The sequence below is a fragment of the Netta rufina genome, assembly GCF_964035555.1.
Source record: "Netta rufina genome assembly, chromosome: 29".
In the NCBI taxonomy this organism is placed as follows: domain Eukaryota; kingdom Metazoa; phylum Chordata; class Aves; order Anseriformes; family Anatidae; genus Netta; species Netta rufina.
In genome coordinates this window covers 857,279-885,142 of record NC_140153.1, presented here as the reverse complement: position 1 = coordinate 885,142, position 27,864 = coordinate 857,279, and the positions used below count along the sequence as shown (strand labels likewise).

Sequence of the window (27,864 nt, the reverse complement as noted above, 5' to 3'; positions counted from 1 at the left end):
ATACCTGCCTCCTCACCCAGCTCCAGCACCGTGAGGAGGCGGCAAGGGAGGGCAGAGGACGCACAGGCGAGATTGTAGAAAACCTCTTTATTTTATGAAAACATCTAGAAAACAGCAGGCGTTGTGGCCTGTGGATCGGTCAGATCCCCTGGGGTGGTGCAGGGCCACAGGGGACTGTCCCCGAGCCCCCAGGGGGGTGAAGCAGCCCCCCAGCAGCACTGCTGGCCCCGGGACCACCGCAGCCATGCTAGGCCGGCTGCTTCCACAGGAACGTCTGGATGGAGTCGCTGGGAGCTGTGGCCTCAATGAAGCCAACCCTGGGGTCTGAGATCCCAAAGGAGACATCCATGGGGGACCTGGGGGGGATGCGAGGAGGGAAGCAGGTCAGAGGAGGTGGCTGGGCTGTGGGGTCAGGGCACAGGGCCAAGCCACTCACCGGTTCAGGACCACCAGGACCACGGCGCCGTCGGGGCGCAGGAAAGCCGTGTGCTCCAGTTCACACCTGCGGCACTTCTTGGAGACAGCCAGCCCCACGCGCTGCGAGCCCTCAGGGATGAACTTGCTGCAGGGACAAGCAGGGGCTGGACACAGCACCCAGGAGTGCTGTTGGGTCCCCTTGCCGGCCGCCCCCAACCCCGACCCACCTGAAGTGCCCCATGTGGTAGAACATGGGCTGCTTGTAGAAGACGTCCTTGCTGCTGTCCACGATGACGGGGCTGTCCACGTAGTTCTTGCTCCAGTTGGGGCCCCCCTGAAGGTCCAGCGCCAGGTTCCAGTCGGTCCAGCCCGTAACGTAGTTGTTGAGGTCCTGTGGGAGTGGTCGCGGTGCTGAGCCGCACGCAGCCGAGGGGGGCAGTGTGTCCCGTGGGCCCACCCAGCCCTACCGTGAGGATGCTGTGGCTGTACTTGCTCCCGCGGTCCCAGCCACCAAGCACCACCCGGGGCTCCCAGAAGTAGGAGCCAGTGGAGGCCTCCGTAGAGAGGAGGAAGTAATTGGGGAAGAGGTGGTGGGTGATGGAGAGGGTGAGGTCGATGGGCGCCAGGAAGTCCAGGTACCAGTGGATGCCGATGCCGCTGATGTAGCTGGCGGCCACAGGGTCTTTGAGAACCTGGGAGGAGAAAAAAGCAAGGCCCTGAGAGCCGCTGTGGGGCAGGGTAGAGCTGCCGTGGGGCAGGGCAGAGCCGCCGTGGGGCCTCACCACTTGAGCCCAGTAGGGCAGCATCACACGCTGGTCATCCAGGATGATGAGCTGGACGTTGCGGTGGGAGCTGTTGGCCAGCGCAGGGCCCAGGTCCTGTGCAATGAAATCCCGCTGGTGCTCCGGGGAGAAGCCCAAGCACTGGAAGGGGTAGAAGACGATCTCGCCGGCCGTGGGCTCGTTCCCTGCTGTCACAGCCCAGAAGGTCAGGTTGTGCTTGGCGTATTCATCCAGGAACCTGGGCACAGGAGCAGCAAGGTGAGCGGCCTCATCACAGCAGCGCCAGCCTGGCTCTGGGGTGCAGCCCCCAGTGCCCTTTGGGGTCCCTTGGCTGCTCACCGGATGAAGTATTTGGCCCAGGCCTTGTGGTACTTGTCCCCTGGGTTTCCCTTTAGTGTCCCCCTCCCTGTCATGGCACCGTTCGTCTTCATCCAGACCGGGGACGTCCAGGGGCTGGCGTACAGTGACAGGGGACGCTTGGCTACCGCCTGGGCTGCCTGGAGGATCGGGATCTGGGGACAACACAGAGATGGCAGCGAGTTCTCCTGGGTCCGTGCCAGCTCCAGCACCACAAGTGGCAGGGTGAGCCCTCTCCTTCCCCCTGCCCTGGGAAGCCACCTTCCTCAGGCCACCGGTCCCACCCCAGACCCAGCCCCAGCACTTCAGGCTTGCCCATCCCATGGCTGCCCCCCATCCACGGGACTCACCTTCATCCGCGTATCCTCCTCCGTCAGGTTGAAGTGCTTCAGCTCAAAGTCACCCTCCGCGTCAGCATAGGTGTAGAGACGCACAGAGAAATCGGTGCTGGCCATGGGGACGCGCACGAGGTTGTACTCAATGCCTGGGGAAGGAGCGAGGGGTGATGGGGGTCCCTGGGAGGCATTTGGGGGGGTGCAACTCCCCAGTCCCTCAGCTGCTCTCCAAAACCAAGTCCAGGCACCCAGTGCTCTTGCCCTGCCCCGTGCTCACCTTCCTCAGAGAAATAGGAGCGGAGCAGATGGCTCTGAGCCTCCTTGGACAGGGACTGGATGTTTATGGCAGCCGAGTCCGTGACGGAGCCTCCAAAGCCCTTCACCTTCTGGTAGCGCTGCGCCGTGTCCAGAGTGAGGTGGAAATCTGCGGGGATGAGCAGCATCACGGCCACAGCGTGGGGATGGGGACTCCATCCCTGGGGATGCGGCACCGCGTCCGCAGCCGGGGCAGGTACCTGGGGTCTCTGCATTGCTCTGGAAGCTCCCCTCGCTGCGCTCCAGCCGCTTGCCGGCCTTGCTGCTCTCGTACTTGACGTAGGTGCCCGGGGCCGGCAGCACCACGGGGTCCAGCGTGTCGCAGTACGCGGCGCTGCAGGCACACACCAGCGAGCCGTGCCCGAAGTCCTTGGCGTTGCAGGGCCGGCCGCCTGCAGTGGGAGGAGAGGGGCTGGCAGAGGTCTGCCACAGACCTTCCCCTGCCAGGAAGGAGCTCCTCCGGCCCCCAGCTCACCCCTTCTGCCCTGCACCCCCCTTGGGGACACAGCCTGGCCACTCACCTGCCACGTGCGGTGCTGCTTGCAGCAGCAGGAGCCAGCCCAGGACGCTGGCACACCCAGGCCACATAGCGCCTCCGCTGCCGTGGGACTTGGACAGATGCGATCAGCAAGCTCTGGGGCTGGGAGCAGGGCGGTGGATGTCAGCGAGCAGCTCCTCTGCCCCATCCCAGCCCCACACGGGGGCAGAAACCCCAGGCAGTGACAGCTCCTCATCTGAGACAATGGAGTCTGGGAGCCCCAGGACTCACCAGCACCCTGGCCCGGCACTCGCCCTCCCTCTTGCCTCACTGGCAGCGTGCTGCTCCCACAGGGCTGTCACCCATGGGTGTCTCCAGCCACACTGCGGCCCAGAGCATGCGCACCCCAGCCAGAGGTGCAGCCCCCAGCATGTGCCGCCCTCTGCCCGGCATTCTGGCACTGCCAGCCGCCCACGCTGGCAGCACCCAGTGCGTCAGATCACTCCCGTCCTCGCCTTCCTCCCTCCCCTCTCACAGTGCATGCCTGCCTCCTCCCCACGTTGTGTGACCCTCAGCTGTGTCGTGCCCCAGCAGGACTGGGGGGCTAGCACATGCTGAGTCCTCATGGGACCGGCTCTGGATGTATCCCCGGTGCCTCCTGAGCCACGGTCAGGAGCAAACAGCTCTGTGCTTGCACCCCAGAGTGTGGCAGCCAGGGCTTGCCCAGCCAGAGAGGTTTGGGGATAGAGCCCACAGCACAGGGGGGTCCCACGTTTCCCTGCCCTCTGCAGCTGCTCCCACTCTGCCTTGTCCACGCTGCGCTGCTGGGCAAGGAGCATCCCAAAGAAAACACAGGATCAGCCACCCCTGTGCCTCCCTGTGCTGCTGCCACCAGGACAGGGGGAAGCAAGGTTTGGGACAGTGCCACCACGAGACCCTGCGGGATAGGGACCGGGGCCAGGAGGGTTCTCGTGCACCCGTCATCTGCCGGCAGTGACCAGCCGACACGGTGCTCACAGCCTCAGCCTGGTCCCAGGTCCTTGGCCAACCCCATCCCCACTGTCTGAAAAAAAGCTATTCCAGATCCAGGCTACTCACCTGCTCCCAGAAATCCTTCTCTTGCCGTGTCTCTGCTCGGGAGCAGGGCGGCAAGGCAGCAGGACCTGCTCTCTGGGCTGCAGCCGGGTAGGAGGCAACAGCTTCTGGCTGAGCAGGAAAGGTGAGTCCCAGGAGAGAGGACGGCCCTTGGGATTTGGGTGCGTTTGAAGAGGAGCCCGAGGAGGGTTTTGCAACACTGCGCCAATGAGAGCTTTCAACACTTCCCTGAAGCGTTTGCAAAGTTCTCCCGAAACCTGTCCCAGCATCTGCAGGGCAGCCAGGGAGGGGGACGGGACTGCCCACCTGCACCTCTCTGCAGCAGCTCCCCTTTATGCCTTGGTCATTCTGGCCACATCTCCCCACGCAGACACCTTCCCTCGGCCCTGACGTGGTTCTCTCCGTGTCTTCTGTGCCACAGACGCAGGCAGGAACCGTCTCTAGCAAGTGCTGTGGCCGAGACCCACGTCCCACTCATGGGTCCACCAGCCGGCTTTCCCCATGTGGCAGCCGTGTGGCCAGGGCTGCAGGGCATCCCTGGGACCATTCGAAAGCAGCAGGAGCCATCACACCACCCCTCACCGCCCCTCCTTGCGGTTGCTGCCGGGGGCCCCAGGCTCTGCCCCGTGCTCCCCCCACTTGCCCCTGCCATGGGGTCGCATCCCCTGACGCCAGCCCCTGCCCACAGCAGCGCTGGGTGGAGCGGGCTGCAGCACTGCATCGACCGCATCGCGGGCTGCGGAACAAGCCCAGACAGCGCACCTTCTAATTTAGGATCCTTCCTAATTGCCAGCACCTGCCCATCAAGAGAAACAGGATGGGGGCAGCACTTGCCCTGTGCCAGCCCCGCTCCCCCCCAGGCTCCCCCATGCAAGGTCCCCAGGGCAAATCCCGCAGCCTGCGCCCCTCGCAGCCATGGCACAGTGCCTGGGACGGCACGGCCCTCGCCTCCTCCATCAGCACACGGGGAGGAAGGCAAGGCACCAGCCTGTGGCAGCCGTGCTTGCAGCTGGCAAGGGAGCACCGAGGCTGGCTGCAGGGGCTGTGCCGAAGTGCTGCAGCGCACGCGTGTGCTTCAAGCACGGCAAACAGCAGCTGCGGGGCTCCAGACATGCCCATGTGTGCCTCCTCTGCATGGCAGAGCTTTAATTTAAATTAGGAAGGGAAGGAATTCCAGCTGCGGTTTGGGTCAGCGCTACCCAGAAGCATCGACAGAAGAGCGGGACGGGCAGGAATGCCCTATGAAAAGGGCTGAGAACCAGCCAGGTGCTGTCTTCTTGTCGAGCTCCAACAAGACAGCTGTTAAACCTCCTTTTTTTTTTTTTTTTTTTTTTTTTTTTTTTTCTCTTTTTCCTCCAACATCAGCAACTCCGCAGCTTACACACAAGTGGAATTTGCTAAGGAGCTCTCTGGCTTTCTAATTCCTGGACTTCAAAGATACTGGTAACCTTCCCAAAGACTGAAGCAAGCAAAAACTGTAACTGGTATTTAAAAAGAGTAAACAGGATGGTCAGGTAATTGTAGCCTGTCAGCTTGATTTCAGACAGAGCCAGAATAGAGGGGAGTCTGTCATGAGGCTCCATTAGCAGAGGATTACTGGAGATGGCAGGCGGTGTGAATTTATGGAAGAGATGGTATCAAATTAATCTGGCTGCCGCGGCTGCGGGGTTTGGTCGATGGGGACATGGCTCCAGCATACTCGGCCTTTTGTGCAGCATCCCCCCGATGCAGCATGACATTTTCATTTAAAAAAAAAAAAAAAAAATCAAGCAAGCTAGGAAAACAAACGGCACATATGAAACGAATCAAAAGCTGGCCCACGGCACAGCCTCTGGCTGCAGCTACAAACGAGGCAGCCACACAGAGGACGCGGGGACGGAGGCTGCCCTAGGACCCCCTCGGCACTCTGCGCCTCACCCACGTCGTGGAAGAAAAGGGAGGAAAACGGAACAATTTCCGAGCACGTAGGGGAAACAATGACGGGGAACGGTGCATACCGGAGGGAGCACGTCAAGGCTTTACTTGGCGTGCGAGACACACGCGAAGGTTTGGAGGGAGCCACGTGTGGAAGCGTGGCCTGGTGCAGGGCATGGTGTCCCGGGGGACGCTGCCGCACCGGGAGGGGGATGCAATGGGACCGTGGCACCCCTGGCACAGGGGTGGGAGGACCCCTGGGCCACCCCACGTCCCTGGGGTGCCACCACCACTGGAGAATGCTGGAAATGGAGAGGGGAGAGCTGCCACCCGCAGCCCCCAGCACCAACCCCTAGCCCTGGGGACAGCCCTGTCACTGCCGCCGCCACAGGTAGGTCTGGATGGAGCTGGCTGGAGCCACGGCCTCGATGAAACCGACAGCGGGGTCCGAGATCCCGAAGGACACATCCCAGGCAGACCTTAGGAGAAAGGCGAGAGGGGCTGAGAAGGTTGGCACCGTGAGCCCCCCTCCCCAGCCCCCACTGACCTATTGAGGACCACCAGGACGATGGTGCCATCAGGGCGCAGCAGTGCCACGTGCTCCAGCTGGCAGAAGAGGCACCGGCGGCTGCTGTGCAGCCCCACGCGCCGTGAGCCCTCGGGGATGAACTTGCTGCAGGAAGGGAATGGGGGCTCCAGGGGATGCCAGCAACCCCGTCCCGATCCCAGTGACCGTGGGGGGCAGGCAGCCTCATCCCAGGCATGGGGCACAGCTCCGAGGACCACTGGAGCCAGCCCCGACCCACCTGAAGTGCCCCATGTGGTAGAACATGGGCTGCTTGTAGAAGACATCCTTGCTGCTGTCCACGATGACGGGGCTGTCCACGTAGTTCTCGACCCAGTTGGGGCCCCCCTGAAGGTCCAGCGCCAGGTTCCAGTCAGTCCAGCCGGCCACGAAGTGGTTCAGGACCTGGGCAGCAAGGAAAGGGGCTCAGGGCGGCCATGCTGGGCTCGCAGCCATGCTGGGAGAGGCCGTACCGTCAGGATGCTGTGGCTGTAGCGGTCCCCTCGCTCCCAGCAGCCCAGCGACACAGAGAACCGATAGGTGAGGAAACCGCTGCAGGCCTCAGTGTAGAGGAGGAAATGGTTGGGGAAGAGCTTGTGGGTGGCCTCCAGGCTGCAGCTGGCTGGGACAATGCTGTCCAGGTACCAGTGAACGCCGACACCAGCAACATAGTGGGCAGCGGTGGCATCGCCCAGGACCTGGCGGGACAAAGGAGATGCCTCAGGGGACGCCCCCGTCCCCACGGGGCTCTGCACATGGACCCCATTGTGGCCCGCCAAGACTACCAGCCTCCCCTCTCGCAAGCACCAGGGACTCCTTCACCTGCACCCTAACCGGCAAGAAGCACCCAGAGGTGGCTCCAGCACCCTGTTGGGCACATGGAGGGACACCTCCCACCCCTCCTTCCTCATCCTCAGCAGGATGGTCAGGCACCGCTCGCCCCCAGGGCCTGCTGCTCTGAAGGAAGGGAGGAACACGCTCACGCTTTGCCCTCCCCCTGCAGCTCCGTCCTTGCTCAAGGTAGAGACAGGAGCAAATTTTCCTTTCCTTGTTCCTAGTCTAGAGGAATTCCCATGACGCCTCTTCAGTAGTGCAAAGGAAGGAGGGCAAGGAGTAAAACAAAGAAGCTGAAACTGCCCGGAGAAGCAGCCGGCGTGCAGGCAGCGCCTGTGGCTGCCCTGCTGCAGGAATGTGGGATGAAGAAGCCTCCTCCTGTCCCTGCCTCAGACAAGAGCGCAGGGGTGGCTGCTACCAATTACCCAGCTTCTGCTCCCTCTGCAGCACGCCTGATTTGCCTTCCCGTCTGTCTAGGACTGGGAGCGGCTGCAGGCTTAATTTTAGGTTAACATTCAATGGTTAGGCGTGAAGCAGAGCAGACAGCTGGAGGGGAAGCTCCGCGCCTCACCGCTTTGGCCCAGGCGGGGAGGTGGATGCGCTGGTCGTCCATGATGATGAGCCGGGTGCTGTGCGAGCTCTGGGCCAGCGAAGGGCCCAGGTCCTGGGCCACAAAGTCCCGCTGCTGCACGGCGGTGAAGGCGATGGTCGGGAACTGGGGGTGCGCTAAGAGCGCCGCGAGGGGCTCGTTCTGCGCCGTCACCGCCCAGAAGGTCAGGTTGTGCTTGGCGTATTCGTCCAGGAACCTGGGAGAGGGGAGAACGGAGGGATGCTGGCCTTGCCGCGAGCGTCCCCTGTCCCCAACACGCTCTTCCGCTTGCCCCAGCCCCAGGGCATCCCAGCCCCAAGGAATGGTACTTGATGAAGTAGTTGGCCCAGGTCTTGTGGTACTTGTCCCCCGCCTGCCCCTTCAGCGTGCCCTTCCCGCGAACATCCTCATTGCTCTTCATCCAGGCCGGGGAGGTCCAGGGGCTCGCGTACAGGGACAGCGGCCGTTTGGCCATGGCCAAGGCTCGGTGCAGGATGGGGATCTGCAGCACGGGGCAGAGAGAGGCTCAGCTCCAGCTGCAGCTCTTCAAAACCCCAACAGGAGGAAGGGGAGCACTGAAGGGCCCTTGCGAGGAACGGCAGCCAGAGAGCACCACCCATGGCACAGAGCCCCGGCTCTGCTCCTTGCCAGCACCGGGCGGGCACGCCGGGACGCACCCCAGAGGAGGTGCCAGCTCCTGCGGGCTGTCCCCACACACCCCACACCGGGATGGCAGTGCCCGGGCACCAGGGTCCCCATGCAGGAGCTCCTACAGAGGAGCCGATAGAAAGAGAGGGACCCAGGCACTGGCGGCGGGCTCAGTCTCCTACCTTCATCTTCACGTCCTCCTCTGCCAGCTTGAAGTGCTTCAGCTCATAGTCATAGGGGACATCGTCGTAGCTGTAGGGGCGCACGGAGAAGTCGCTGCAGGCCATGGGGACCCGGACGAGGTTGTACTCGATCCCTGCAGAGAAGGAAAGGCACCGAGGAGCACCGCAACAGCAGCTCAGGCGATGCACGTCCCTGCAGCTGGGACACCACAGCTCCCAGCAGGGACCCAGCGAGCCGCCCCACACTGCTGACACCCTCGCTGCTCACCATTCTCGGAGAAGTAGGACTGCAGCAGGTTGTCCTGGGCCGGCTGCGACAGCCCCAGGATGTTGAGGGCAGCAGCATCCGAGAGAGACCCACCGAAGCCCTTCACATGCTGGTACAGCGCAGAGATGTTGAGCGTCAGCAGCAGCCCTGCGAGGGAAAACCCAGCCTGGCTCAGCTCACGGGAGACCTGCAGGAGCACCCGCTGCCTGCACACAGCAGGTACCTGGGGCACGGAGGCTGCGTTGGAAGCTCCCCTCGCTGCGCTCCAGCCGCTTGCCGGCCTTGCTGCTCTCGTACTTGACGTAGGTGCCCGGGGCCGGCAGCACCACGGGGTCCAGTGTGTCGCAGTACGTGGCATTGCACACGCACACCATGGAGTCACGGCCAAAATACTTGGGGCTGCAGGGCTGGGCGCCTGCGGGCACGGGCAGATGCTGGAGGGGGACGCTCCCTAAGGGGCTGTGGCCCTTCGAGAGCTCTCCCTGTGCCTTGGGGTGCTCCCTAAATCCCTCCAGCCCCACGCTCCCCACCCTGCTCACCCCACCCCACCCCGTCTCTGCACTCACCTGCAGCCCTGGGCACCGCCTGGAGCAGCAGCAGCCAGCCCAGGACCCCGGCATACTGGGCCCACATGGCACTGCCACGTCCCCTTGGCTCGGGCAGACCTGGGGGAGCAGACTCTGCATTTGGGGGGCATGCTGTTAGGAAACCCTGAGCTGGTGCAGGAGGGGATAGACAGGGCTGCATTGGGGAGCAGGGCTGGGTCGGCTGCTTCGCCTTCAGCTGCTGGAACCGCTGCCTTGCCAGCCAAGACCCTTGCCCTCCTGCCAAGACCCTCATTTGGGGCAGGGGAGGTGGCTCCATCCTGCCCCCGGGGAACCCGGAGCCCACCTGCCTCTGTGCCGCTTGCCGTGCGTTGCTGCCTCCGGCCCCGCGCTGCAGCAGACCTCCTCCTCCTCCCAAGGCAGCTCCGAGCTCCCCACCTTGCCTTTAAGGGGAGCCGAGTCGAGACCCTCCCTCGCAGCACACCCTCCTCTCCCACCCCCACAGCTCCTCCTTGCTCTTCCTCTGGTCTCGGACCTGGACCATCAGGTATATGTCTTGCCACAGGCTGGTGGGGCCGGTGCTGAAGGAAATCAGGTCCTGTTTGCCTCCGACTGCTTCACCCCCAGGAGAGGCAGCGCCAGAGACATTGTGCTGATGGATCCAACTGTGCCACCAGCCCTGCCAGTATGGGGAGACACAGCGTGGTGCAGCTCTGAGAAGTTGTTGCAATGCTCTGAAGAAGAAACTAATTTCTTTCTTTCATCAGACGGGCTCTGGATGAATCCCCAAAACCACAGCAGAGCCCACAAACGCACTCGGGGACATTTTGGGCTGCCCTGCTAATGATTTCCAACAGCACGCTGGGCAATTTACCCCTGCCCCTCACCTCATTTCCCTAAGAGGTGCCACAGCCACACACCGGGCTGAGGAGGGTCCTGGATGCCCCGGCAAGGATGGCAAAGGGCAAGGATCCACCAGGCACCGTGTGGGAGCTGGGGCTCCTGCCGTGCCTGAGCCTTTTTGCATCGCTCACCCCCCACCCCAGAACTGCTGGAGGAGGGCAGCAGCAGGCTGCCAAGCGCTGTCGTTCCTCTGTTTCTGCACCAACGAGGCAGCACCGAGGAGCCAGACCCATGGAGGGGAACCCACTGCGGTGCCAGCGGCACCTCCACCCCGACAGCCGCGCTGCCAGGGCGCAGAGCTCAGCTCTTCCACGCCCGCGGGGCCAACTCCGGAACACTCCCTGCCACGGGGCTGCTCCTCGAGCAAAGCTTCACCGTCAAAATTGCCAGGGCTGAAATTGGCACGCGGGTACCGCCTGCTCCTGGGCACAGCGTGCGGGACATGCACACGCACCCGTTTCTGTACGGGCACCCTCAGCAGCCCGGAGCAGCGGGGAACAGCTCACCCCCTGCCCGAAAGCTGGGGCTGGCAGCAGAGCCCAAGGCTCCCTGCTGCTTCTCCACCAGCACTTGGTGAGGGTTAAACTGCTCAGCCACCCTCTGCGCCGTTAGCTCTCCCTCTCCAGGGTGGAGCAGCAATTTATGACTAATTTTCTCCTTTTCAGCCATATCAGATACAGCTGTAGGGCAACCCGATCCATCTTCCCCTGCCCTCCAGCACTGTCCCGCTGCGGTGCGGTGCACACCACAGCCCCCCCCCGTGTGCCCGGGGCCAAACCCCAGGGCCACCCACTCCAGGAAGAGGGTGGCTGGGGCCAGGCAGCCCCCGGATAAAACCTAGGGAGCGAACAGGCAGCCCCAGAAGGAAGCTGCTGGCCCGTCCCCTCTGCCCCACACGACTCCCACCTCCAGCTGTGACTAACTCATCAGCCAGGTGCTACACCCAGGCTAATTAGCCCCAGTTTTGGGGAGGGATTAATTGATCAGATGCATCCTGAGGCTGCTGGCCTGCTGCCCCTGACCTGGGATGCCCCGTGCTTGCCCCATTCTTTTCCTCCCTGTTTTGGGGTCTGGCACAGCTATGGCCCCGTGGCCAGGCTCGGCTCCCACCGCAGCCCCAGCAGAGCCTGGCAGCCCCAAAACGTCCCCAAACAAAAACACTGCGGAGGCTGCCAGGACAGACAGGAGCTCATCCCTATCAACAAGGGCTGATAAGAGCTTCTTGCTCAGCAGGAAAAGTGAGACCCAGGGGAAGGGCTACGCCTTGGCGCTGAGCTGGTGGCACAGGAGCCACCAGGCAACCCCGTTGAATCCTCAGCCAAGCCGTTTCTTGCTGACGTCCCCAGCACACGGGATTTCTCACTCCTTCTCGGGTGAAGGAGCCTGGGGCACGAGGAGTTTGTCCCTCAGCCAGTCCAGCGCCGTCCTGTGGGGACGGGAACCCATGCAAACACAGAGCTAGGGCTGAGCTGCCCATGTGGGATTTGGGGTCTGTGTGTGCCCCAAATGGGTCAGTGCTTTGTACATGGGTTAACGAGCCAAGCCCAGAGTGCAGTGATGGGATTTTCCCCTCCTCGTTTAACCCAGACTTGTTTGATCCTTTGGGGCCGAGAAGAGGAGCAGGACAAGGGGATGTGCCTGGAGGAGGTGAAGCATCTGGACACTGGCTTTTATTACTGAGGCTGGGAAAACCTCCAAAAGCGTGTAAGTGAGGGACCTGCGAAAAAAGAAGCGGGTGGGAGAGCAGCAGCTGCTTGCTGGAGCCTGGTGCTGGGCTGTGGGGATGCCTGGAGCAGGCTGGGAGCCGCCGCAATCCTGGAGAAATATTTCCCTCTTGTGGACAAACACAAAGGGCCTCTGGGCAGCAGTGGGGTCCAGCAGCCACCCCACTCCCCAAATGGCAGCTGTACCACCCCAGACACTGGATGGGGGGCTTAAAGGGAAGTCCCTTCACTTCTGTCAGCCCTGACAGCACCGGGAAGCTGCGTCTTGCCTGCCCTGACCCAGCCCCAGCCTCCCTTCCCAGCCCTGCTTGCAATTGTGACCTCCCCTGCCCTAATCCCCCGCACACCCTCGTCGCTGCCTCCCTCCTTCCTGGGTGTGCCGGCGCTCTGCACCCACTCCTGGTCCCATGCCTGCTTACTCACCCTGCCTGGCCCCGCAGCTCCGGACGATGCTGAGTCCCACTGGGGACAGCGTGCCCCATCGCAGGGCTGCTGCTGCCTGGTGGGTGCCATCTCGGCTCCTTCACTGAGGTCTGTGGGCTGAAGGTCACCCGGGTAATTCAAAACCTCAAGTGGCTCATGAGGATGAAAGCCGCCTGTGCTCCAGCAGCATCCAGGGATCCACCTCCCTGCAGAGCCCCACGAAGCTTGCAGACCCGTGACCCCATCCAGAGCAGACTCGTGTCCCAAACCCCCCACACTGCAGCACTCCTGGAGCTGGTTCTGCCTCCAGCCCCGGTGCTGGGGAGCTCCCTGCAGCCTGGGCTAAGACGTGGCCGGGGAACCTGCAGCCCTGCAGGGCTGGGGAGCCCCAGTGCAGAGCAGAGATGACAGGGAGCAAGCCCCAGCTCCACAAGAATGAGGCCAGGCAACATGTGCAGGGGGCTCCCAACCTGCAGGGTGGAAAGCTGAAGCCTCCTCCTGCTCCAGGAGCATGCATGCGCAGGGTAAACCTGGAGCCATATCCTAAATCTGCCCACAGCAAGGCAGCTGGGAAGCATCCAGGCTTGCTCATCCCCCTGCCAAGGATCCCCTGGTACCTGGATCCCCTCCCAGGGCTGCACCCAACCACTGCACCCAGGGAGCAGGGCAGGGACCCGGGCAGGGACCCAGAGGTTTCTCTTCCAGCCACAGACATGGAGCCAGCATCAGCATTTAATGTTGGAGCAGCAGCACCAGCGCTCACAGCCTGTAGGATCCCCGCCCTGGGGGTGCCAGTGCCCCCGGCCCGTGCACGGTGCTCTGGGTCCCATCTCACCCAAGCGCTCGGCTCCACCACGGGGCACAGCACCGCGCCGCCTCGGCCACATCTTCCCGGATGGAGCGCGCGGGCAGCGTGGGGCCGTACCCCCACTGCCTCAATCCAGCCCCTGGCCAGCCACGGGCATCTCAGCCTCGTCACTGCCGCCGCCACAGGTAGGTCTGGATGGAGCTGGCCGGAGCCACGGCCTCGATGAGGCCGACCGTGTCGGCCAGCCCGAAGGTCACATTTTGCAGGGACCTGGAGGGTGAGGAGGGGCAGCAGGGTCAGGAGGATCCTGCAGCAGGTCCTGAGCACCAGCAGTGCATGAGGCCCAGCAGGATGGGTGCGCACGTAACAGCCTGGCCGGATGGGGACCCGTGCTTGCAGGCCGGGCTGCATCACTCACCTGTTGAGGACCACCACCACCACGGCACCGTCGGGGCGCACGAAGGCCGAGTACTCCAGGTCGGTCTTCTTGGACTCTTTGGAGGCGACGAGCCCCACACGCTGGGAGCCCTCTGGGATGAACTTACTGCACAAGTAAGGCCAAGAAGCAAGCCCAGGAATGAGGTCAGACCCCAGCGGAGCTCTCTCAAGACGTCCTGCACGGCTCTGCTCCCACCAAGCCGCTGCTGTGACCACAGAGCTGGAGGCCAGGCAGCTGGGGAACCCTGACCCACCTGAAGTGCCCCATGTGGTAGAACATGGGCTGCTTGTAGAAGACGCCTTCGCTGCTGTCCACGATGATGGGGCTGTCCACGTAGTTCTTGACCCAGTTAGGACCCCCCTCCAGGTCCAGCGCCAGGTTCCAGTCGGTCCAGCCGGCCACAAAGTGGTTCAGGTTCTGCAACAGGAGACAGCACAGATGTCTGCCCAAGCAGCAGGGCGATGAGGGAAGAGGTGGGGGGTACCAGCACCACTCCCCAGGGCCCACCATGCAGGGCAGGGCAGGCTCTCACCGTCAGGATGCTGTGGCTGTACTGGTTCCCCCGCTCCCAGCAGCCCAGGATAACATCCCGCTCCCAGAAGTGGGCCCCGATGCACGCCTCCGTGGCCAGGATGAAGTAATCCGGGAAGAGCTCGTGAGTGGGCACCACGGTGTCCTGTATGGGACCGATGAAGTCCAGGTACCAGTGGATGCCGATGCCGTGGACGTAGCGAGCTGCCTGTTCGTCCTCCAGCACCTGTAAGGGACAAGAGTCGGCCAGCGCCAGGTGCTGGGGGGCAGCACACCAGCACCCGCACCCCGGTGCCGCAGGACGGAGCAGCTGAGCCCTCCGTAGGGACGCACGTCCCAGCAGGAAGGGGCTCAGGACCCCCTGTCCTTCGCTGCGCTCACCACTTTGGCCCAGTGCGGGAGGTGGAGGCGGTTGTCATCCAGGATGATGAGCTGGATGTCGCGGTGGGAGCTGTTGGCCAGCGCAGGGCCCAGGTCCCGCGCGATGAAGTCCCGCTGCTGCTCAGCCGTGAAGCCCAGGCACTGGAAGGGGTAGTTGTTGATCAGCCCGGCCGAGGGCTCGTTCTCGGCCGTCACCGCCCAGAAGGTCAGGTTGTGTTTGGCGTATTCATCCAGAAAGCTGAGCGCAAGGGAAGAGGTGTGATCCAGGGATCTCCCCAGCTCCGCCGCCAAGGATCCCCTCGGCGTCTCCCCCCGTCTGCGCCTCTGTACCGCACGAAGTAGTTGGCCCAGGTCTTGTGGTACTTGTCCCCCGCCTGCCCCTTCAGCGTGCCCTTCCCGATGAAGGACTCGCTGGTCTTCATCCAGGCCGGAGAGGTCCAGGGGCTCGCATACAGCGACAGCGGCTGTTTGGCCATGGCCAAGGCTCGGTGCAGGATGGGGATCTGCAGCACGGGGCAGAGAGAGCAGCTCAGCTATAAGCCCCTGTGCCCCTTCCTGCGTGACCTCCTTGCTCCCGCCCGCTGCTCACCTTCAGCTTCGTGTCCTCATCCCGCAGGCTGAAGTGGGTGAGCTCGTAGTCATAGGGGACATCATCGTAGGTGTAGGCGTGCAGGGAGAAGTCGCAGCTGGCCATGGGGATGCGGACGAGGTTGTACTCAAGCCCTGCCAGGCACAGAGGGGTTGAGATAGGCAGCATGACAGGAGGGCTCCAAGCCCCAGCAGCTCCCAGGCAGCAGCTCCAAAGGGTCCCCATCACAAGCCCTCCTGCCTTCCCCACGACTCCTCACCTTCCTCAGAGAAATAGGAGCGCAGCAGGTGGTCCTGGGCTTTCTCGGGCAGGGAAAGGATGTTTATGGCAGCTGAGTCAGTGACAGAGCCACCAAATCCCTTTATCTTCTGGTATCGCTGCGTCGTGTCCACAGTCAGGACGAGATCTGCAGGGGAAGAAACGCAGCGTGACAGAGGGTTGAGGGAAGGGCTAAGCCCATTTCCACCAGCCACAGCAGGTACCTGGGGCACGGAGGCTGCGCTGGAAGCTCCCCTCGCTGCGCTCCAGCCGCTTGCCGGCCTTGCTGCTCTCGTACTTGACGTAGGTGCCCGGGGCCGGCAGCACCACGGGGTCCAGTGTGTCGCAGTACGTGGCATTGCACACGCACACCATGGAGTCACGGCCAAAGTACTTGGGGCTGCAGGGCCGGGCGCCTGCGGGCACGGGCAGATGCTGGAGGGGGATGCTCCCTAAGGGGCTGTGCCCCTTGGAAGCTCTCCCCGTGCCATGGGGTGCTCCCTGAAACCCTCCAGCCCCACACTCCTCACCCTACCTGCACCCCAGAGCCCCCCATACAGCATCCATATAGAGTCCATATAGCCCCTGCCACCCCACCCCATCCCTGCACTCACCTGCAGCCCTGGGCACCGCCTGGAGCAGCAGCAGCCAGCCCAGGACCCCGGCACGCTGGGCCCACATGGCACCGCCACGTCCCCTTGGCTCGGGCAGACCCGGGGGAGCAGACCCTGTGAGTCGGGGGTCACGCCGTTAGGAAAGCCTCGAGCAGCCCCAGAAGAGCCGTTCGCAGCTGTGCTGGCACCGCGTCCGCACTCGCTGCCAGGCCGCCTCCGCAGCGCCGGTGCCAGCCTCGCCTTTAAGGGGACCCGAGCTTCCCGTCCCTCCCACGCCTCGGCTCTTCTTCCAGGAGCAGGATGGGGACAGGGCGTGATGGGGACAGGCCAAGGCCCATCCCGCACGCGTGCCTGGCACGGCAGCGCCTTGCTCAACCGGGGTCACGGAATCACGGCACCGCGCATCGGGGTGGCGGGGAGCTCAGAGCCCACCTCGTTCCCACCCCCACCACGGGCACCACCACGGGCACCAGCCCAGGCTGCCCCCAGCCCCACCCAGCCCCATTCGTGCCCCCGACCCCCTCCAGCCCCCAGCCCCCTCCTGCCCCCGGTCCCCTCCAGCCTGGCCCCGGCCCCCCCCCCAGGTCTGGGTCCCCCCATCTCTCCGGGCAGCCTGCGCCGTTCCCCGCCGCCCCCCCGGTGAAGGATTTCCCCCCGGTCCCCGCCCCTGAGCCTTCCCCCGGCAGCCCCGAGCCCCCTGCCCCGCTCCTCTCCCCGCTGCCCCCATCGGGCCCGCAGCCCGGTTCCCGTTCCCGTTCCGGGACGCTCGAGGGGAGCCGCGCCCCCCCCTCCCACCGGCGGGTCCCGGGAGGAGGCTGCCGGGCGCTCACCCACCGCCGGCCCGGACCCCGGCTCCCGGCTCCCGGCCCCCGTCCCCTGGCACCAGCCCCGTCCCCGCGCTCCCGGCACCGAACGGAGCCGCCACCGGGCGCCGCCCCGCCCCGCCGCTCACGTGACCGCCGGTGTCAGCTGACACACCGGCACCGGGTTCCCCCGCCCCCCCCTCCCCGGTCCCCACGGTCCCCACGGAGCCCCCAGGCGCCCATCCAGGCCCCCCCGGCCCCGTCGGGCAGGCGAACACCTTTATTTGGTTCTCTAGCGAGTGGCGGAGCAGCTGCAAGCGCCGCGGCCCGGTGGCAACGGGACGGGCCCCCACCCCCCCTCACCGACACCCCTAAATCTGTGCAGGGACCCCCGGGGCGGTACCGGGGGGCGGGGGGCGCGGGGACACGCAGGCACGGCCGGTGCGGGACGGGGGGGGGAGGCCAGGCACAACCGGCGGGGCAGGGACGTGGGTGCACGGCCAGGGCGCTACCGGGACGGGGCCGGGGCACTGCCGGTATGGGGCCAGGGCGCTACCGGGATGGGGCTGGGGCACGGCCAGCGCAGGGGACCAGGGACAGCAGTGGGGACAAGGCACGGGCACTGCGGGCACAGGCACGGGGTCGGGGCAGTGGACGGGGGCACAGCCCGCTTGGCCCCACAGCGGCCACCCCAGGGGACCAGCCCCTCGCCCCCGACCCCGGGAAGGGGCCATGAGGAAGCCCCAGGACAGCGACACCGGGGCCCGGCACCGCAGGCGGGGAGCAGCGTCCAGGAGCGGGGCCCTCCCGGCACCCCCCAGCTCCAGGGTCTCTGCGGAGGCCGAGGCCGTGCCACGGGGCCAGCGCTGCCCTCAGAGGACGCTCTCCTTGCAGGTCCCGCTGAGGCTTCGCGGGCGGCCACGCTCCAGCCGGCGGGCGGACAGGAGCCGGCGCAGGGACGAGGTGGAGCTCAGGTCCCCACAGCTCCGCAGGTGGATGCCTTCCTGGCGCTGCTCTGCTCCCGGCCAGGCGCTCCAGGGGACCTGCAACCCCATGGAGACAGGCTGTGGCACTGCTTGCCCACCCTACGGGACGACTCCCACAGCAGGAGGGGATGCCTGTGCTTTGGGGGAAGCCTGTGTGCTCCAGCAAGGAGGCTGGAGGCAGACGGATGTGCTGGGCAGGATGGCAGGAGTGGCAGGGGATGGCAGAGGCGTGCATGACACGCACACGCTGTCATTAAGGACAGACTTGTTCCCATCGCGGCTCCCCGGGCTGCGCAAGGCCTCAGAGTCCCGCAAGGGAGGGCTAATCCCAGAAAGCAGGAAAAGGATCATTACGCTCCCCAGCTGGGAAATCGAGGCTGGGATTTCACAGTGGCTTCCTCGAGGCTGCAGTGACTCAGGAGCAAAGCCAAAGCCATTGCAACACATGGGGCTTTCACACTCACGGCTACAGCTGGCCAGGGCCAAGGGGAAGGGACACATCCTGGCTCAGGACAGGCAGCACCCAGCCGCAGGGGGACAGAGGACCCAGGACCCCAGGGAGGCCAGCGCCAAGGTGCTGGTGGGTGGGAGAGGGCATGTGTGGGGCTCCCTGAGGAAGGGGAACTGGGGAAGGGTGGGCAGGGACGCCCCGGTTGTCAGAGCCTACCTGCTTGTGCCCCTGGGGGCTGTGCCCAGGCACCTCCACTGCAGCTGCGGGGTTGCGCTTGGGTCTCTGCAGGAACCTGGCCACCAACCCGCGGGTGCCCCGGCAGACCTTCAGGTCCCCCAGGGAGCGGGTCGTTGTCTTCGACAGCTGCTGTGTCACCTTCTTGGACACCGGCAGCTTGTTCTTCCCCACGGAGCCAGCGCGGAGCAGCGGGGGCGAGTCACAGTGCGAACGGTGGAGCAGGCAGGCCTCCGAGCACAGCCCTGCAGAGACGGAGCTATGAGGTGCCAGGCAATGTGGCCCTGTCCCTGCAGTCCCCGTCCCCACTGTCCCTTGTCCCCACAGCTCTGGGGACCCTCTCATATCCTGTTGCCTACCAGTGGGCACAGAAGCACATGCAGATCTCCAGCATCCCATCGCCAAAAAGGGTGATGCTGACCCCTCAAGGGACTGCCGAAACCCTCCCCCTAACCCTCCCCACTGTTTCCCAGTGCCCGCAGAGGACTGTGCCCTGACCTGTATCTGCAGAGGAATTGGACACGTTATCCTCCAGTGCTTTGGTATAAAGTACTTCCCTGAAATCTGCTGGAAGCACAAAGAACACATTCAAAGTTTGGCATTGTCCTGTGCTGCCGTGCAGCCCCACAGTACCAGCCGGCACCCCCACCAGGCCCAACACCAGCATCCCCATCCTCCCGGCCAAGCAGTCCATGTGCCTGCCTCTCCCCCTTCCCCTGGAGCAGCCACCAACCCCAGCCCAGCTTTAACCCTGCCCGGCCTCAAAGAAATGCAGCAAAGCCCACGGAGCATCCCAGCTGCACCAGTCAGAAACTGCTGCACACACGTCCCCGTCTCAGCAGCCGTTCCCACCTACCGGTGTCACCAACCATCAGGACACCGGGGTCGCTGTGCGATCTCACGAGGGGCCGCTGGCTCAGCCCTGGGGCTGGAGACGAGGGGCAGGAGGTCTCGCTGTTGCGCCGCGGGTGGAAGAGGCGCCCGCTGCCGGGTCCTGCGGAGCGGCTGCCCCTCTGCCCCTGTAGTGAGCTCTTGTCCTTGAGCCGCACCTCGGGGAAGCAGGGCCCGATGCAGCGGGCCAGCCCCTCCAGGCGGTTGCAGCTGTGGGTCACAGCTCCCCCCACCAAGATGCCGTTGTGGCCGGGCTCTGCCGTGGAGCAGGAGTAGGAGCGCTCGCCACGTGCCCGGGGCTGCGGCGTCTCCTCGAAAGGCCCCTGCAAGCCCAGCGTGGGGCTGCGCGCGTGGTGGCTGCACTGCACGCAGTCCACGCTCAGGCAGTAGTCAGCGCGGCTGCGCTGGATGGAGCGGAAGAGGACGTAGTCCACAGAGCGCATGGAGCCCTGGAGCTCCAGCAGGCACGAGTCCTCCGAGGGGCTGCTGTCCCCAGGGATGTCCACAATCTCAGACATGATCAGGGACCCGCTGTCCATGGACACTGCAAGGAGAAGAGCAGGCGTCAGCATCGAGCTTGCTGCAGAGGGCAGGTCCTGCAGCGCTGGGCCTGGCCCGCTCCCCCCTGCCCCGCAGCGGGGGTGCGCAGACAAGGCTGTGCTCACCTTCCCCGCTGAGCACGATGGAGGGGACGCGGTCGCAGGTGCAGGCGTGCGAGCCATCAGTCAGCTGCGAGTCAAACAGCGTGGCCTGCAGGGCAGCGCCGTCAGGGCACGGGCAGAGCAGGAGCGGAGCCACGCTCTGCCCACGGCCCTGCGGCTCCCACCTGGCTGTCCCCGCGCAGCCCCATCACGGTCTCGTAGGAGGGGGGAAAGTCGGTCGGGTATAGAGGCACAGGGCTGTCCATGGAGCCATTGTAGGTGATGCTGAAGAGGCAAGAGCAGAAAAGCCACCTCAGGTGGGACAAGCTCTGTTTGGTGACAAACGCCCCCCCTGCTGCTGCACTGAAGCGCGCAGGCTCGACTACAGCAGCCTTGCTCCCTGCTGGGTACCTCTGCGCGTCGGTCTCAGAGCTGCACGTGTACTCGGGTGGGTAGTATGGGGGGGGTGGCACCGGAGGCACGAACTCCTCGAAGTCCAGCATGCTCTGCAGAAAGGTGTCGGGGGGCGACGTGCATTCCAGCGTCACAGAGTTGGAGCGCTGGGGGACCAGCTGCAGGGAGAGGGAACAAGGAAGAGCTGGCGTAAGGGGCAGACACTCCCTGTCCAGAGATCCGGCAGGAGTACACGTCCTGCTCCTCTTGGTCCCCACAGGGCCCCTCAGCCAGGTCCTGCCCCGGCCCCCTGGTGGCCCAGCCAGCCTGGGGATGCTGCCCAGTCCCATGTCCTTGCGGGTCAGGGCCAGGCCTCACCACGTGGACAATATCCAGGGAGAAGATCTGGATGCAGCACACGACAGCAGAGAGCATGCAGATGATGGTGGAGAAGACGGTCAAGCCACAAACACTGAAGAGGAGATCCTGGGGAGGAGCAGGACGAGCTATGGACGCCCACAGAGCCTGGAGGGGCGTGCAGCTGCTCTCCAAGGAGCCCTCACCCACCTTGAGTGCCACGCGGATGCTCCGGCAGTCAGGGTTGGGGAACATGGTCAGCATCTCGCTCTGCTGGCTGCAGGAAGCAGGCGCATGCTCCAGGTAGGTCTGGCAGCAGATGCACGAGTCCTTCTCCTGGGGACGAGGAACGCCATGAGGGACCTCCAGACCCCGTGCTCTCTCCCAAGAGCCACCAGAGAACCCAGCCACCAGCTCCCCACGTCCTCGGAGCCCTGCAGCTAGGGACGATTCGCTGTGCCACGGCCTCTCCGCCTTGTCCAGCCTCACCCTCTCGCAGGCCTCCAGGGACTTCACCAGCTGCGCGTTCTGGCAGGACAGGATGGACCCGGCCAGGCTCAGCATGACGCCCAGCACCGACAGCAGCGTGAAGAAGGTGATCTGCAGCGGGGAGGAGAGGGGCTGAGAGCTGGGCAGGGCTGGCAGGGCAGGGAGCCGAAACGCGGGCACGGCCACGAGTGTGAGGGTGGTGGCGGGGGGCACACGCGGCCCCCTCCAGCCTGCCCAAAGACATCTGCAGAGGGGAGGGTCCCCACGACACCTACCACCAGGGTGAAGGGCCGCTTCCAGGAGATGATGCCGATGAGCCCGGACAGCGCCAGCTGCAGACACACGCCCAGCAGTGAGGATGGGGAGGGGTCCCTGCTGGGCAGCGTGGCCCAGAGCAGCCCCCCCCTTCCTGGGAAGAGCCCCCCAAGCCTTGCTGGCCCAGAGCTGGCCCGGGAGCAGCAGGGCCATACGGACTGCTCCTGTGCTGCAAGCCTGGAGAAATTGCTGATTCAGGGCAGCAGAGAGCCCGGGGACTGCAGGCAGCTCTGTGCCGGGCAGCAAGGCCAGGCCCGGCCCGGTGCCGCAGGGTCACACCGGGGTCCTGCCCTCACCCAGTGTCCATGGCAGGCAGAGTGTCCCGTGGCACAGCTCGGGAGCAAGGCCAGGCTGCCCTGTACCCCTCCACACTGCCACTGCCACACCCCACGCACCCTTCCCCTGCCCCTTCGGGACAGGCCCGTGAGCACATCACCTCGATACATGCCCCCCACCACCAAGACACGGCTCTGGGGTCCCCATCCCTGACAGTCACCCCAGGGGAACCCCCGGGATTCTCCCGCGGTGCCTTGCGGCAGCCCCCCAACACAAGGTGGAGGAACAGCAGGGACACACTCCCCACGGGGACCGGCAGCCAATTCAGCACAGCGCCTTGGGAGCAGCGGGGACCCAGAGCAGCAGATCCACACCAGGCCCCTCAGCATGCGAGCCCCTGCCCCGCACTCACCGAGAAGCCGGCCCAGGAGGGGCAGGAGTGACGGATCTTGGCGGAGGGCGTGATGGTGGCTGCCACCAGGCTGAAGGTGACGATGAGGACGCCCAGGATGACCTGGATGAAGCCCAGCACCAGCAGGATCTGCAGCCAGGTCCTCTGGACGCGGAGGTGGGTGAGGCTGCGAGACGTACGGCCGGTCAGCGAGTGGCTGGAGTCGCTGGGGGAGGGCATGGCGGCCCCGGGCAGCGAGCGGGAGCCACCGGCCCCAGAGCCCCCTGGAGCCCCGGGGCCACCGGTGGGACCACGCCAGGACGGGGACGAGCGGCCCAGGGGAAGCAGGAGCGGGCACTCGCCACGAACAGGCCGGGCTCCACCTTTTGTCTCCCGGAGGATGCTGAGGGTGGTTCTTCCCCGCGCTGGGTGCTCGGGGCAGCGCCCACGGCCACGCAGGACCCGGGGCTCCCAGGAGGTCCGCGGGATGTCCCGGGAGGACAACCAGCCTCAGCGGTCCCTGCGCATCCCACCGCCGCCCTGGCTCCGGCCAGCGAGCCCGCCTGGAGCCGCGGGCCTGGGGGTTCTCCCCTCTCGCCGTCCCTCAAGCCCTGGGTTCAGGCCACCAGGCGCTGGGGCTGCTCCGCAAAGACCAAGAGACAGTGCCGGGAGCGCGGCCCCCGGGCCGTGCAGGGGGTCCCCGAGGCAGCGGCAGAAGGCAGGGGCGAGCTCGTGGCTGCGCTCCCCCCCCCGAGCCCCCGAGCATCCTCCGGAGGCAGCGGGCGCAGGGTCCGGGCGCACGGAGCCCCGCGCGAAACCGGCCCGGTCCGGGGCCCTCCCCCAAAAAAAGAGCCCCGCTTCCTCCGCTGCCGTTACCGGCGGCCGCGCCGTCCCGGGCCCCCCAGCCCCGGCTGCGGGCGGAGGGACCGCCCGGCCGGCGGGATGCCGCGGGGAGCGCGCCCGAGCATCGCCCCCGCCGCGGCCTCCGGGGGCCGCTTCCCGGAGGGCGGCGGGGCGCGGAGCGGGGTCGGGGGGGAGGCGGCGGAGCGGGCGCGCCCCAGGCGGAGCCGGGCGGATCCGGGCTCGCTCCCGCCGCCGCCCGCAGCCCCGCCGGGAGCCCGGGATGCGGCGGCCCCCCCCGGCCCGCCCCTGCGCGGCACGCCGGGAGCTGTAGTCCGGGAGGCTCCGGTGCGTCCCGGCCGGCCCCGTTTCCCACCCCCTTTCCCCGTGGCGACGCAGCGGAGGCGAGGAGGAGTCAGAGTCGGTTTATTTCTTAAATTAAACCTGAAGGCGGCGTGGCGTTCGGCACAGCAGCACGGGACAGGCCGGAAGGGGACCAGCGCGGCCCCGGGGCAGCAGGAGGGGAAGCGGCGACGGCCGCCGGGTCCCAGCCGTGGGGGGCGCAGAGCGGAGCACCCCCCCCAGCAGCAGGGAGCCGGCCCCCAAGGGAAGGCACGACCCCGTCCCACCACCCCAGGAGCGGCAGGAGGGGAACCAGCCGCATCCACTGGTGGATGAAAGCAGAACTCGTGGTCCCCAGTCCCCTGGTCCTCTTGGGGGCACTGGTGGATGGGGCTGGGGCCAACAGTGGCAAGGGGACACAGGGCACAGTGTGGGCAGTGCTGCACGCAGGAACGGGCTCAGCCCCCCAGGAGGGAGGAGGGTGAAGCCACACAAAGAAAGGACACAGCTGACTGGGGAGTGCTAGGGAGAGGGAGGGGGGCACCGTCCCCACAACGGGCAGAGATGAAGAAGGGAGAAGCTGTTCACATCCCCGAGGGCTGGGAGCGAGGAGGGGCAGAGGGAGCTCAAGCTGGAGAGGTACGAGGAGCCCTCCTCAGCACCCAGCCCAGATTTAGGGTCCACCAAGCACCAGTCCCAGAGAGGGACTGCACACAGGCTAAAGGCAAAGAGCCGCCATCAGAAGCTGATGCGCCACCGCTGCCTGCAAAGCAGTGCTCTCCTCACAGCCCCGTGCTTGGAGTAGGCTCAGCCCAGCACCATGAAGGACAAAGGAAGGGAACGGGATGGAGTCTGCCTCCCAGCTCAGCACCCTGGGGACAGAGCCAGCCCAATCCCACATGAGCACTCCCCTGGGGAAGACAGGAATGATTTCTGGGCAGGGAATGAGGTCCTGCTTCCAAGAAGAGGCAGGCAAAAGCCTCCAGGGCTGAGCCAGCCCACACACACCCTGGGACTGGACACAGGTGGGAACCCTCCGTGCCCTGGAGCACACAAGTGGCATCACCAGGTGGGGAAAGGGGAGATCCTGGCCAATAGAGAGGAAGGGCAGCAGCCATTTCAGTCCCTGTCACACACCCGGAGGGGACTCCTGCCCCCCAGCAACTCGTGCTGGAAGGAAGGACAATGACTGGGCCACTGCACCTCCCCCCTGGCTCCTTCCCCCAGTCCGCTGAGGGAAGGGGACCAGCACGAACCAGACCAGCCTCCATCCACGAGGAAAGGGGTTAGAGCAGCAAACGATTCAGGCACCAGCACTTCCAAGCTGGGATGAGGCAGCCTCTGACAGCTGATGCAGACACACGGGGATCCAATGAAAGTGCAACTTGGATTTCCTCTTCTTTACCAAACAGCCCACGTGTGAGGGACAAGCCAGGGCCCCCACCCCGCTAGGGTGCCCGGAAGGCGTTGGTGGCCGCACCCGCAGCAGCGTTGGCCGCCGCTGTGCGCACTGCCTGGTTGGAAAAGACCCCTGCGGCAAACTCCTCCTGCGCCTTTTGGAAGCTGGCACCCGTCCGGCGGTACAGAGAGTGAATCTGGAAGAGAGCAGCAGGCTCAGGAGTCACTGCCCCAGCCCCATTCCAACACCAAGTGCACAGAGCTGTGCTCCACACCAGCCCAAACCCACGCGTCCCGATGTTTTGCCCCAGCGTTCACTCCTCACTCACCTTTTTCAGCATAATGATGCCCAACACAGCCACCGCTGTGAAGAACAAGGACACCAGGATCATCATCACAGCCACAGCCGTGTTCTTCCTCAGCGCTATCAGACTCAATATCCAGCCACTGTAAAACAAGCAGCGGCTGTCCACGGGTTCTCTCTGCCCCACCCGCCCCCCCCTGCTCCGGGGTGAGCGCAGCACGTACCTGAAGCCCCAGTTGGGTATGCCGATGGCCTGCAGCACGTACATCACGTTCTGGGCAAAGAAGACGAAGAAGAAGACAAAGAAGTTGAACGAACTGTCACTCCTGGGAGAAAGAGACAGACGAGGTTAGGCCAGAGAAAGTGATTCTCAAACCTTCCTCAAAAGCAAGGAGAACAGGCAGGCACCAGACATGCAGCCACCTCCCTTAACCGGTGGTTAAGGGACTTGTAACGGGGAGAGGGGGGAAGCAAGAGGAAGAGGCACAAGGCAGTACAGGGATGTCCAACAACAGCCATGGGAAAACACTCCTGTGACCTCCTTTGCCCCATCCAGAGCAAAACGTGTTCCTCACAGAGGGGTTCAGCCCAGGATCACATCCCTGAGACCCGTAGGAAACACAGGTACGGCGCTGGGACACCCTCAGTGCGCAGTCCTGTTCTAGCACAGAGCCTGGTTTCCTCCGTTACAAGCACCAGCCTGGCAGACGTCCCACCCTACTGCTTTGCTGGCCCGTGAGCTCCAGCAGATACACACCTGAAGGCTTTGTACATGGGCCTATACCAGCAGACGAAGGAGCAGGGCGTGTAGAGAAGAGCCCAGAGAATGGAGAGGCCGAACCCAGAACCTGACGAGGGATCCACGCAGAACCAGGCGAGCGAGGACAAGAAGTTCAGGAAGAGAGCAATGGTGCTGGCTGAGGGAGAGGACATCGGTCAGGTGCCCCAAGCAAGGCTCCCCACTCCCCATGCCAAGAAATCACCCCCCTGGGCCTAGGCACCGAGTTGCAATCGCAACTTCTCCAGAGCAGCAGCATTCCCTCACGTGCAGGAGGCTCGATCCTCTACCTGCTCCCCAGACCTCACGCTCCACGCAGGGACTCACCCATCCAGAGGTAATACATGGTCGAAACTGTCTTCTGGAAGTCAGCGGGGATCTCCACGGGGATGTCCTGGTAGAAGCAAGGCTTCACGGGGCAGAAGGACGGCAGCGGGGGCCAGTTGTTCAGTCTCGCTGCAGAGCAAAAGGAGGTGAGAGGCAGAGAAGCGCAGCACCGTGCAGAAGGGGCCCGAGGGGCTCTGGGCACTCACTGGCACCGCTGCTGAGGGCGGCGTTCTGCAGCTCCCGCTCCCGCCGGTCCAGCTCCTCTGCCTTGCGGTTCAGCTCCTCCTGCCGCTTCAGCAGCTCGGCCGTGGCAGCTGCCGCCGAGGCCTGCGGAGGACACGCGGCCCTCAGCTGCCCGCTCCTCCCCCGGCCCACCCGGGCTGCCCCCGCCCAGCCCCGGTACCTGCGTCCCGTAGGAGCCGTAGTTCCGGGGCTCCGTGGGGCTCGGTCTCCTCGGGGGCTGCGCGGTTCCCTGCGGCGGCGGCACGCCTACGGCGGGCGGGGCCCCGGCCGGGGCATGGTACGGCGGCGGTGGCGGCTGCGGGACCGAGAGGGAGGCGCTGAGCCGCCGGTAGCGCCCGGCCGCGACGCGCCGAGCCCTGGGCAGGGCCACCGGGAGGCGGCCCCGGGGCACCGCGGGGCCCGGGCCCACCCCCGGCTCACCGCGCCGTTCTCGAAGGGGTTGTAGGCGTCCAGCGCCGCGCTCTCGGGGCCGGGCCGGTGCTGCACCACGGCGGGGTCCTGCAAGAGACGCGGCAGGGGCTGGCACCGGGAGCGGGGCAGGTACCGGGGCCCGAAGCGAGGCCCAGGGGCGGGACGGGGCCGCCCCGCACCTGGAAGGGGTTGTCCGGGAGCACCGCGGGGCCGCCGCGCTGCGCCATGGCCGCTTCGGGACCGGCACCGGCAGCACCGGGACCGCCCCGCGACGGCACCGGACGGGCCTCGCCGCAGGGGGCTCTGCGCCTGCGCGGGGCGGGGCGGAAGCGAGCACGTGAGGCGGCCACGTGGCCCTGGGGTCACGTGGCGCCGAGCCCTTTTCTCTCCCCCCCCCTTTTTCGGCCTCTCTACCCCGTCCGCAGCGCAGGGGCTGCTGGGAGCGCGTCTCCATGGCAACGCCGTCCCCATGGCAACGCCGGGATGGGGCCCGGCCTCCCCGGGGCCTACCAGGCCTCACCCGGCCCCACCGGGCCTGGCCCCACCCGCCCTGGGCCCCGTTCAGCCAGGCCCAGCAAAAAGGCGCTCTCCCCTGCGGGTACCCAAAAGGTCTCAGCCCCAAAGCCAAAGATTTGCCCAAATCTCGCCGTTGCAGCCCCGGGGCCAGGCGAGCGTTAGCCCCGGGTGCAGCAAGGCGGCTGCTTCACTGCCCCCCAGCGATGCACGGCGGGTTTCGTGGACGTGAAACGGTCAGGGAGGAATTGGTGGCACGACAAGCGGCTGGGGTAATTAAAGTGGTGCCTCCCGGATGGGTTATTTATGGGGATTGCCGATTCCAGCAGCTACAGGCAGCATGCCGACAGCCCCCTCCCAAAAAGGAATTCCCCAGCATGAGAGATAAATCCCCACCTGCCTCTAGTTCCCATCCCAGACTTCAGTACTCAGCAGCAACTACACCTCTTGTCTAAAAATCTCCCCTCCTTCTGAATAGAGGAGATTT

At 65.3% G+C, this 27,864-nt stretch overlaps 4 protein-coding genes across 6 annotated transcripts; all 4 read right to left on the bottom strand.

Moving 5' to 3' along the window:
- Positions 1 to 247: 247 nt before the first annotated feature.
- Positions 248 to 10,896, bottom strand: LOC311219926 (uncharacterized protein; the record flags this gene model as incomplete). Its single annotated transcript, XM_084303282.1, is given in 23 exon segments — positions 248 to 356; positions 437 to 562; positions 645 to 808; positions 885 to 1,109; positions 1,200 to 1,437; positions 1,539 to 1,711; positions 1,907 to 2,040; positions 2,169 to 2,315; positions 2,407 to 2,598; positions 2,728 to 2,815; positions 3,783 to 3,978; positions 6,071 to 6,237; positions 6,240 to 6,366; positions 6,500 to 6,663; positions 6,732 to 6,956; positions 7,664 to 7,898; positions 8,011 to 8,183; positions 8,512 to 8,645; positions 8,780 to 8,926; positions 9,003 to 9,194; positions 9,346 to 9,444; positions 9,675 to 9,767; positions 10,734 to 10,896. Coding segments are annotated over 23 exon segments (3,711 nt in total).
- A 1,535-nt stretch (positions 10,897 to 12,431) lies between these two features.
- Positions 12,432 to 16,902, bottom strand: GBA1 (glucosylceramidase beta 1). 3 transcript variants are annotated; one of them, XR_014619200.1, is made up of 12 exons: positions 16,825 to 16,875; positions 15,995 to 16,108; positions 15,605 to 15,796; positions 15,382 to 15,528; positions 15,123 to 15,256; positions 14,864 to 15,036; positions 14,534 to 14,771; positions 14,154 to 14,378; positions 13,875 to 14,038; positions 13,601 to 13,726; positions 13,210 to 13,452; positions 12,432 to 12,491 (listed from the first exon to the last, which is right to left on the bottom strand). XR_014619200.1 is itself a non-coding variant. In XM_084303191.1 (11 exons), the coding sequence occupies exons 2-11, from the start codon at positions 16,059 to 16,061 to the stop codon at positions 13,350 to 13,352; spliced, it is 1,569 nt and encodes a 522-aa protein (XP_084159317.1). In that variant the 5' UTR covers positions 16,062 to 16,108; positions 16,829 to 16,902; the 3' UTR covers positions 13,099 to 13,349. The 3 variants fall into 3 exon arrangements, 2 of the variants coding, with proteins under 2 accessions (XP_084159317.1, XP_084159316.1); XM_084303191.1 differs by lacking the exon at positions 12,432 to 12,491 and having other exon boundaries at positions 13,099 to 13,452; positions 16,829 to 16,902; XM_084303190.1 differs by lacking the exon at positions 12,432 to 12,491 and having other exon boundaries at positions 13,099 to 13,452.
- Positions 16,903 to 17,669: 767 nt separating this feature from the next.
- On the bottom strand, positions 17,670 to 22,461 carry ENTREP3 (endosomal transmembrane epsin interactor 3; the record flags this gene model as incomplete). Its single annotated transcript, XM_084303183.1, has 12 exons — positions 17,670 to 17,840; positions 18,451 to 18,713; positions 18,967 to 19,032; positions 19,325 to 19,903; positions 20,025 to 20,109; positions 20,186 to 20,285; positions 20,412 to 20,572; positions 20,772 to 20,879; positions 20,961 to 21,086; positions 21,240 to 21,350; positions 21,515 to 21,571; positions 22,243 to 22,461. 12 exons carry the CDS (start codon positions 22,459 to 22,461, stop codon positions 17,670 to 17,672), a joined length of 2,046 nt encoding a protein of 681 aa, XP_084159309.1.
- A 1,011-nt stretch (positions 22,462 to 23,472) lies between these two features.
- On the bottom strand, positions 23,473 to 27,174 carry SCAMP3 (secretory carrier membrane protein 3). The gene is made up of 9 exons (XM_084303210.1): positions 27,044 to 27,174; positions 26,874 to 26,951; positions 26,614 to 26,748; positions 26,417 to 26,537; positions 26,211 to 26,339; positions 25,863 to 26,022; positions 25,330 to 25,431; positions 25,131 to 25,248; positions 23,473 to 24,998 (listed from the first exon to the last, which is right to left on the bottom strand). Exons 1-9 carry the CDS (start codon positions 27,089 to 27,091, stop codon positions 24,852 to 24,854), a joined length of 1,038 nt encoding a protein of 345 aa, XP_084159336.1. The 5' UTR covers positions 27,092 to 27,174; the 3' UTR covers positions 23,473 to 24,851.
- Between the last annotated feature and the right edge of the window lie 690 nt (positions 27,175 to 27,864).

Excerpts from the sequence above, each read along its gene's own strand:
- SCAMP3 (XM_084303210.1), bottom strand. The coding sequence starts at position 27,091 with ATGGCGCAGCGCGGCGGCCCCGCGGTGCTCCCGGACAACCCCTTCCAG. Across the intron at positions 26,749-26,873 it reads ACCCCTTCGAGAACGGCGCG|CCGCCACCGCCGCCGTACCA; the intron begins GTGAGCCGGGGG and ends TCGGTCCCGCAG. Across the intron at positions 24,999-25,130 it reads GCATCATTATGCTGAAAAAG|ATTCACTCTCTGTACCGCCG; the intron begins GTGAGTGAGGAG and ends GCTCTCTTCCAG.
- GBA1 (XM_084303191.1), bottom strand. The coding sequence starts at position 16,061 with ATGTGGGCCCAGCGTGCCGGGGTCCTGGGCTGGCTGCTGCTGCTCCAG. Across the intron at positions 15,257-15,381 it reads CTCCTATTTCTCTGAGGAAG|GGCTTGAGTACAACCTCGTC; the intron begins GTGAGGAGTCGT and ends TGTGCCTGGCAG. Across the intron at positions 14,039-14,153 it reads ACAGCCACAGCATCCTGACG|AACCTGAACCACTTTGTGGC; the intron begins GTGAGAGCCTGC and ends CTCCTGTTGCAG.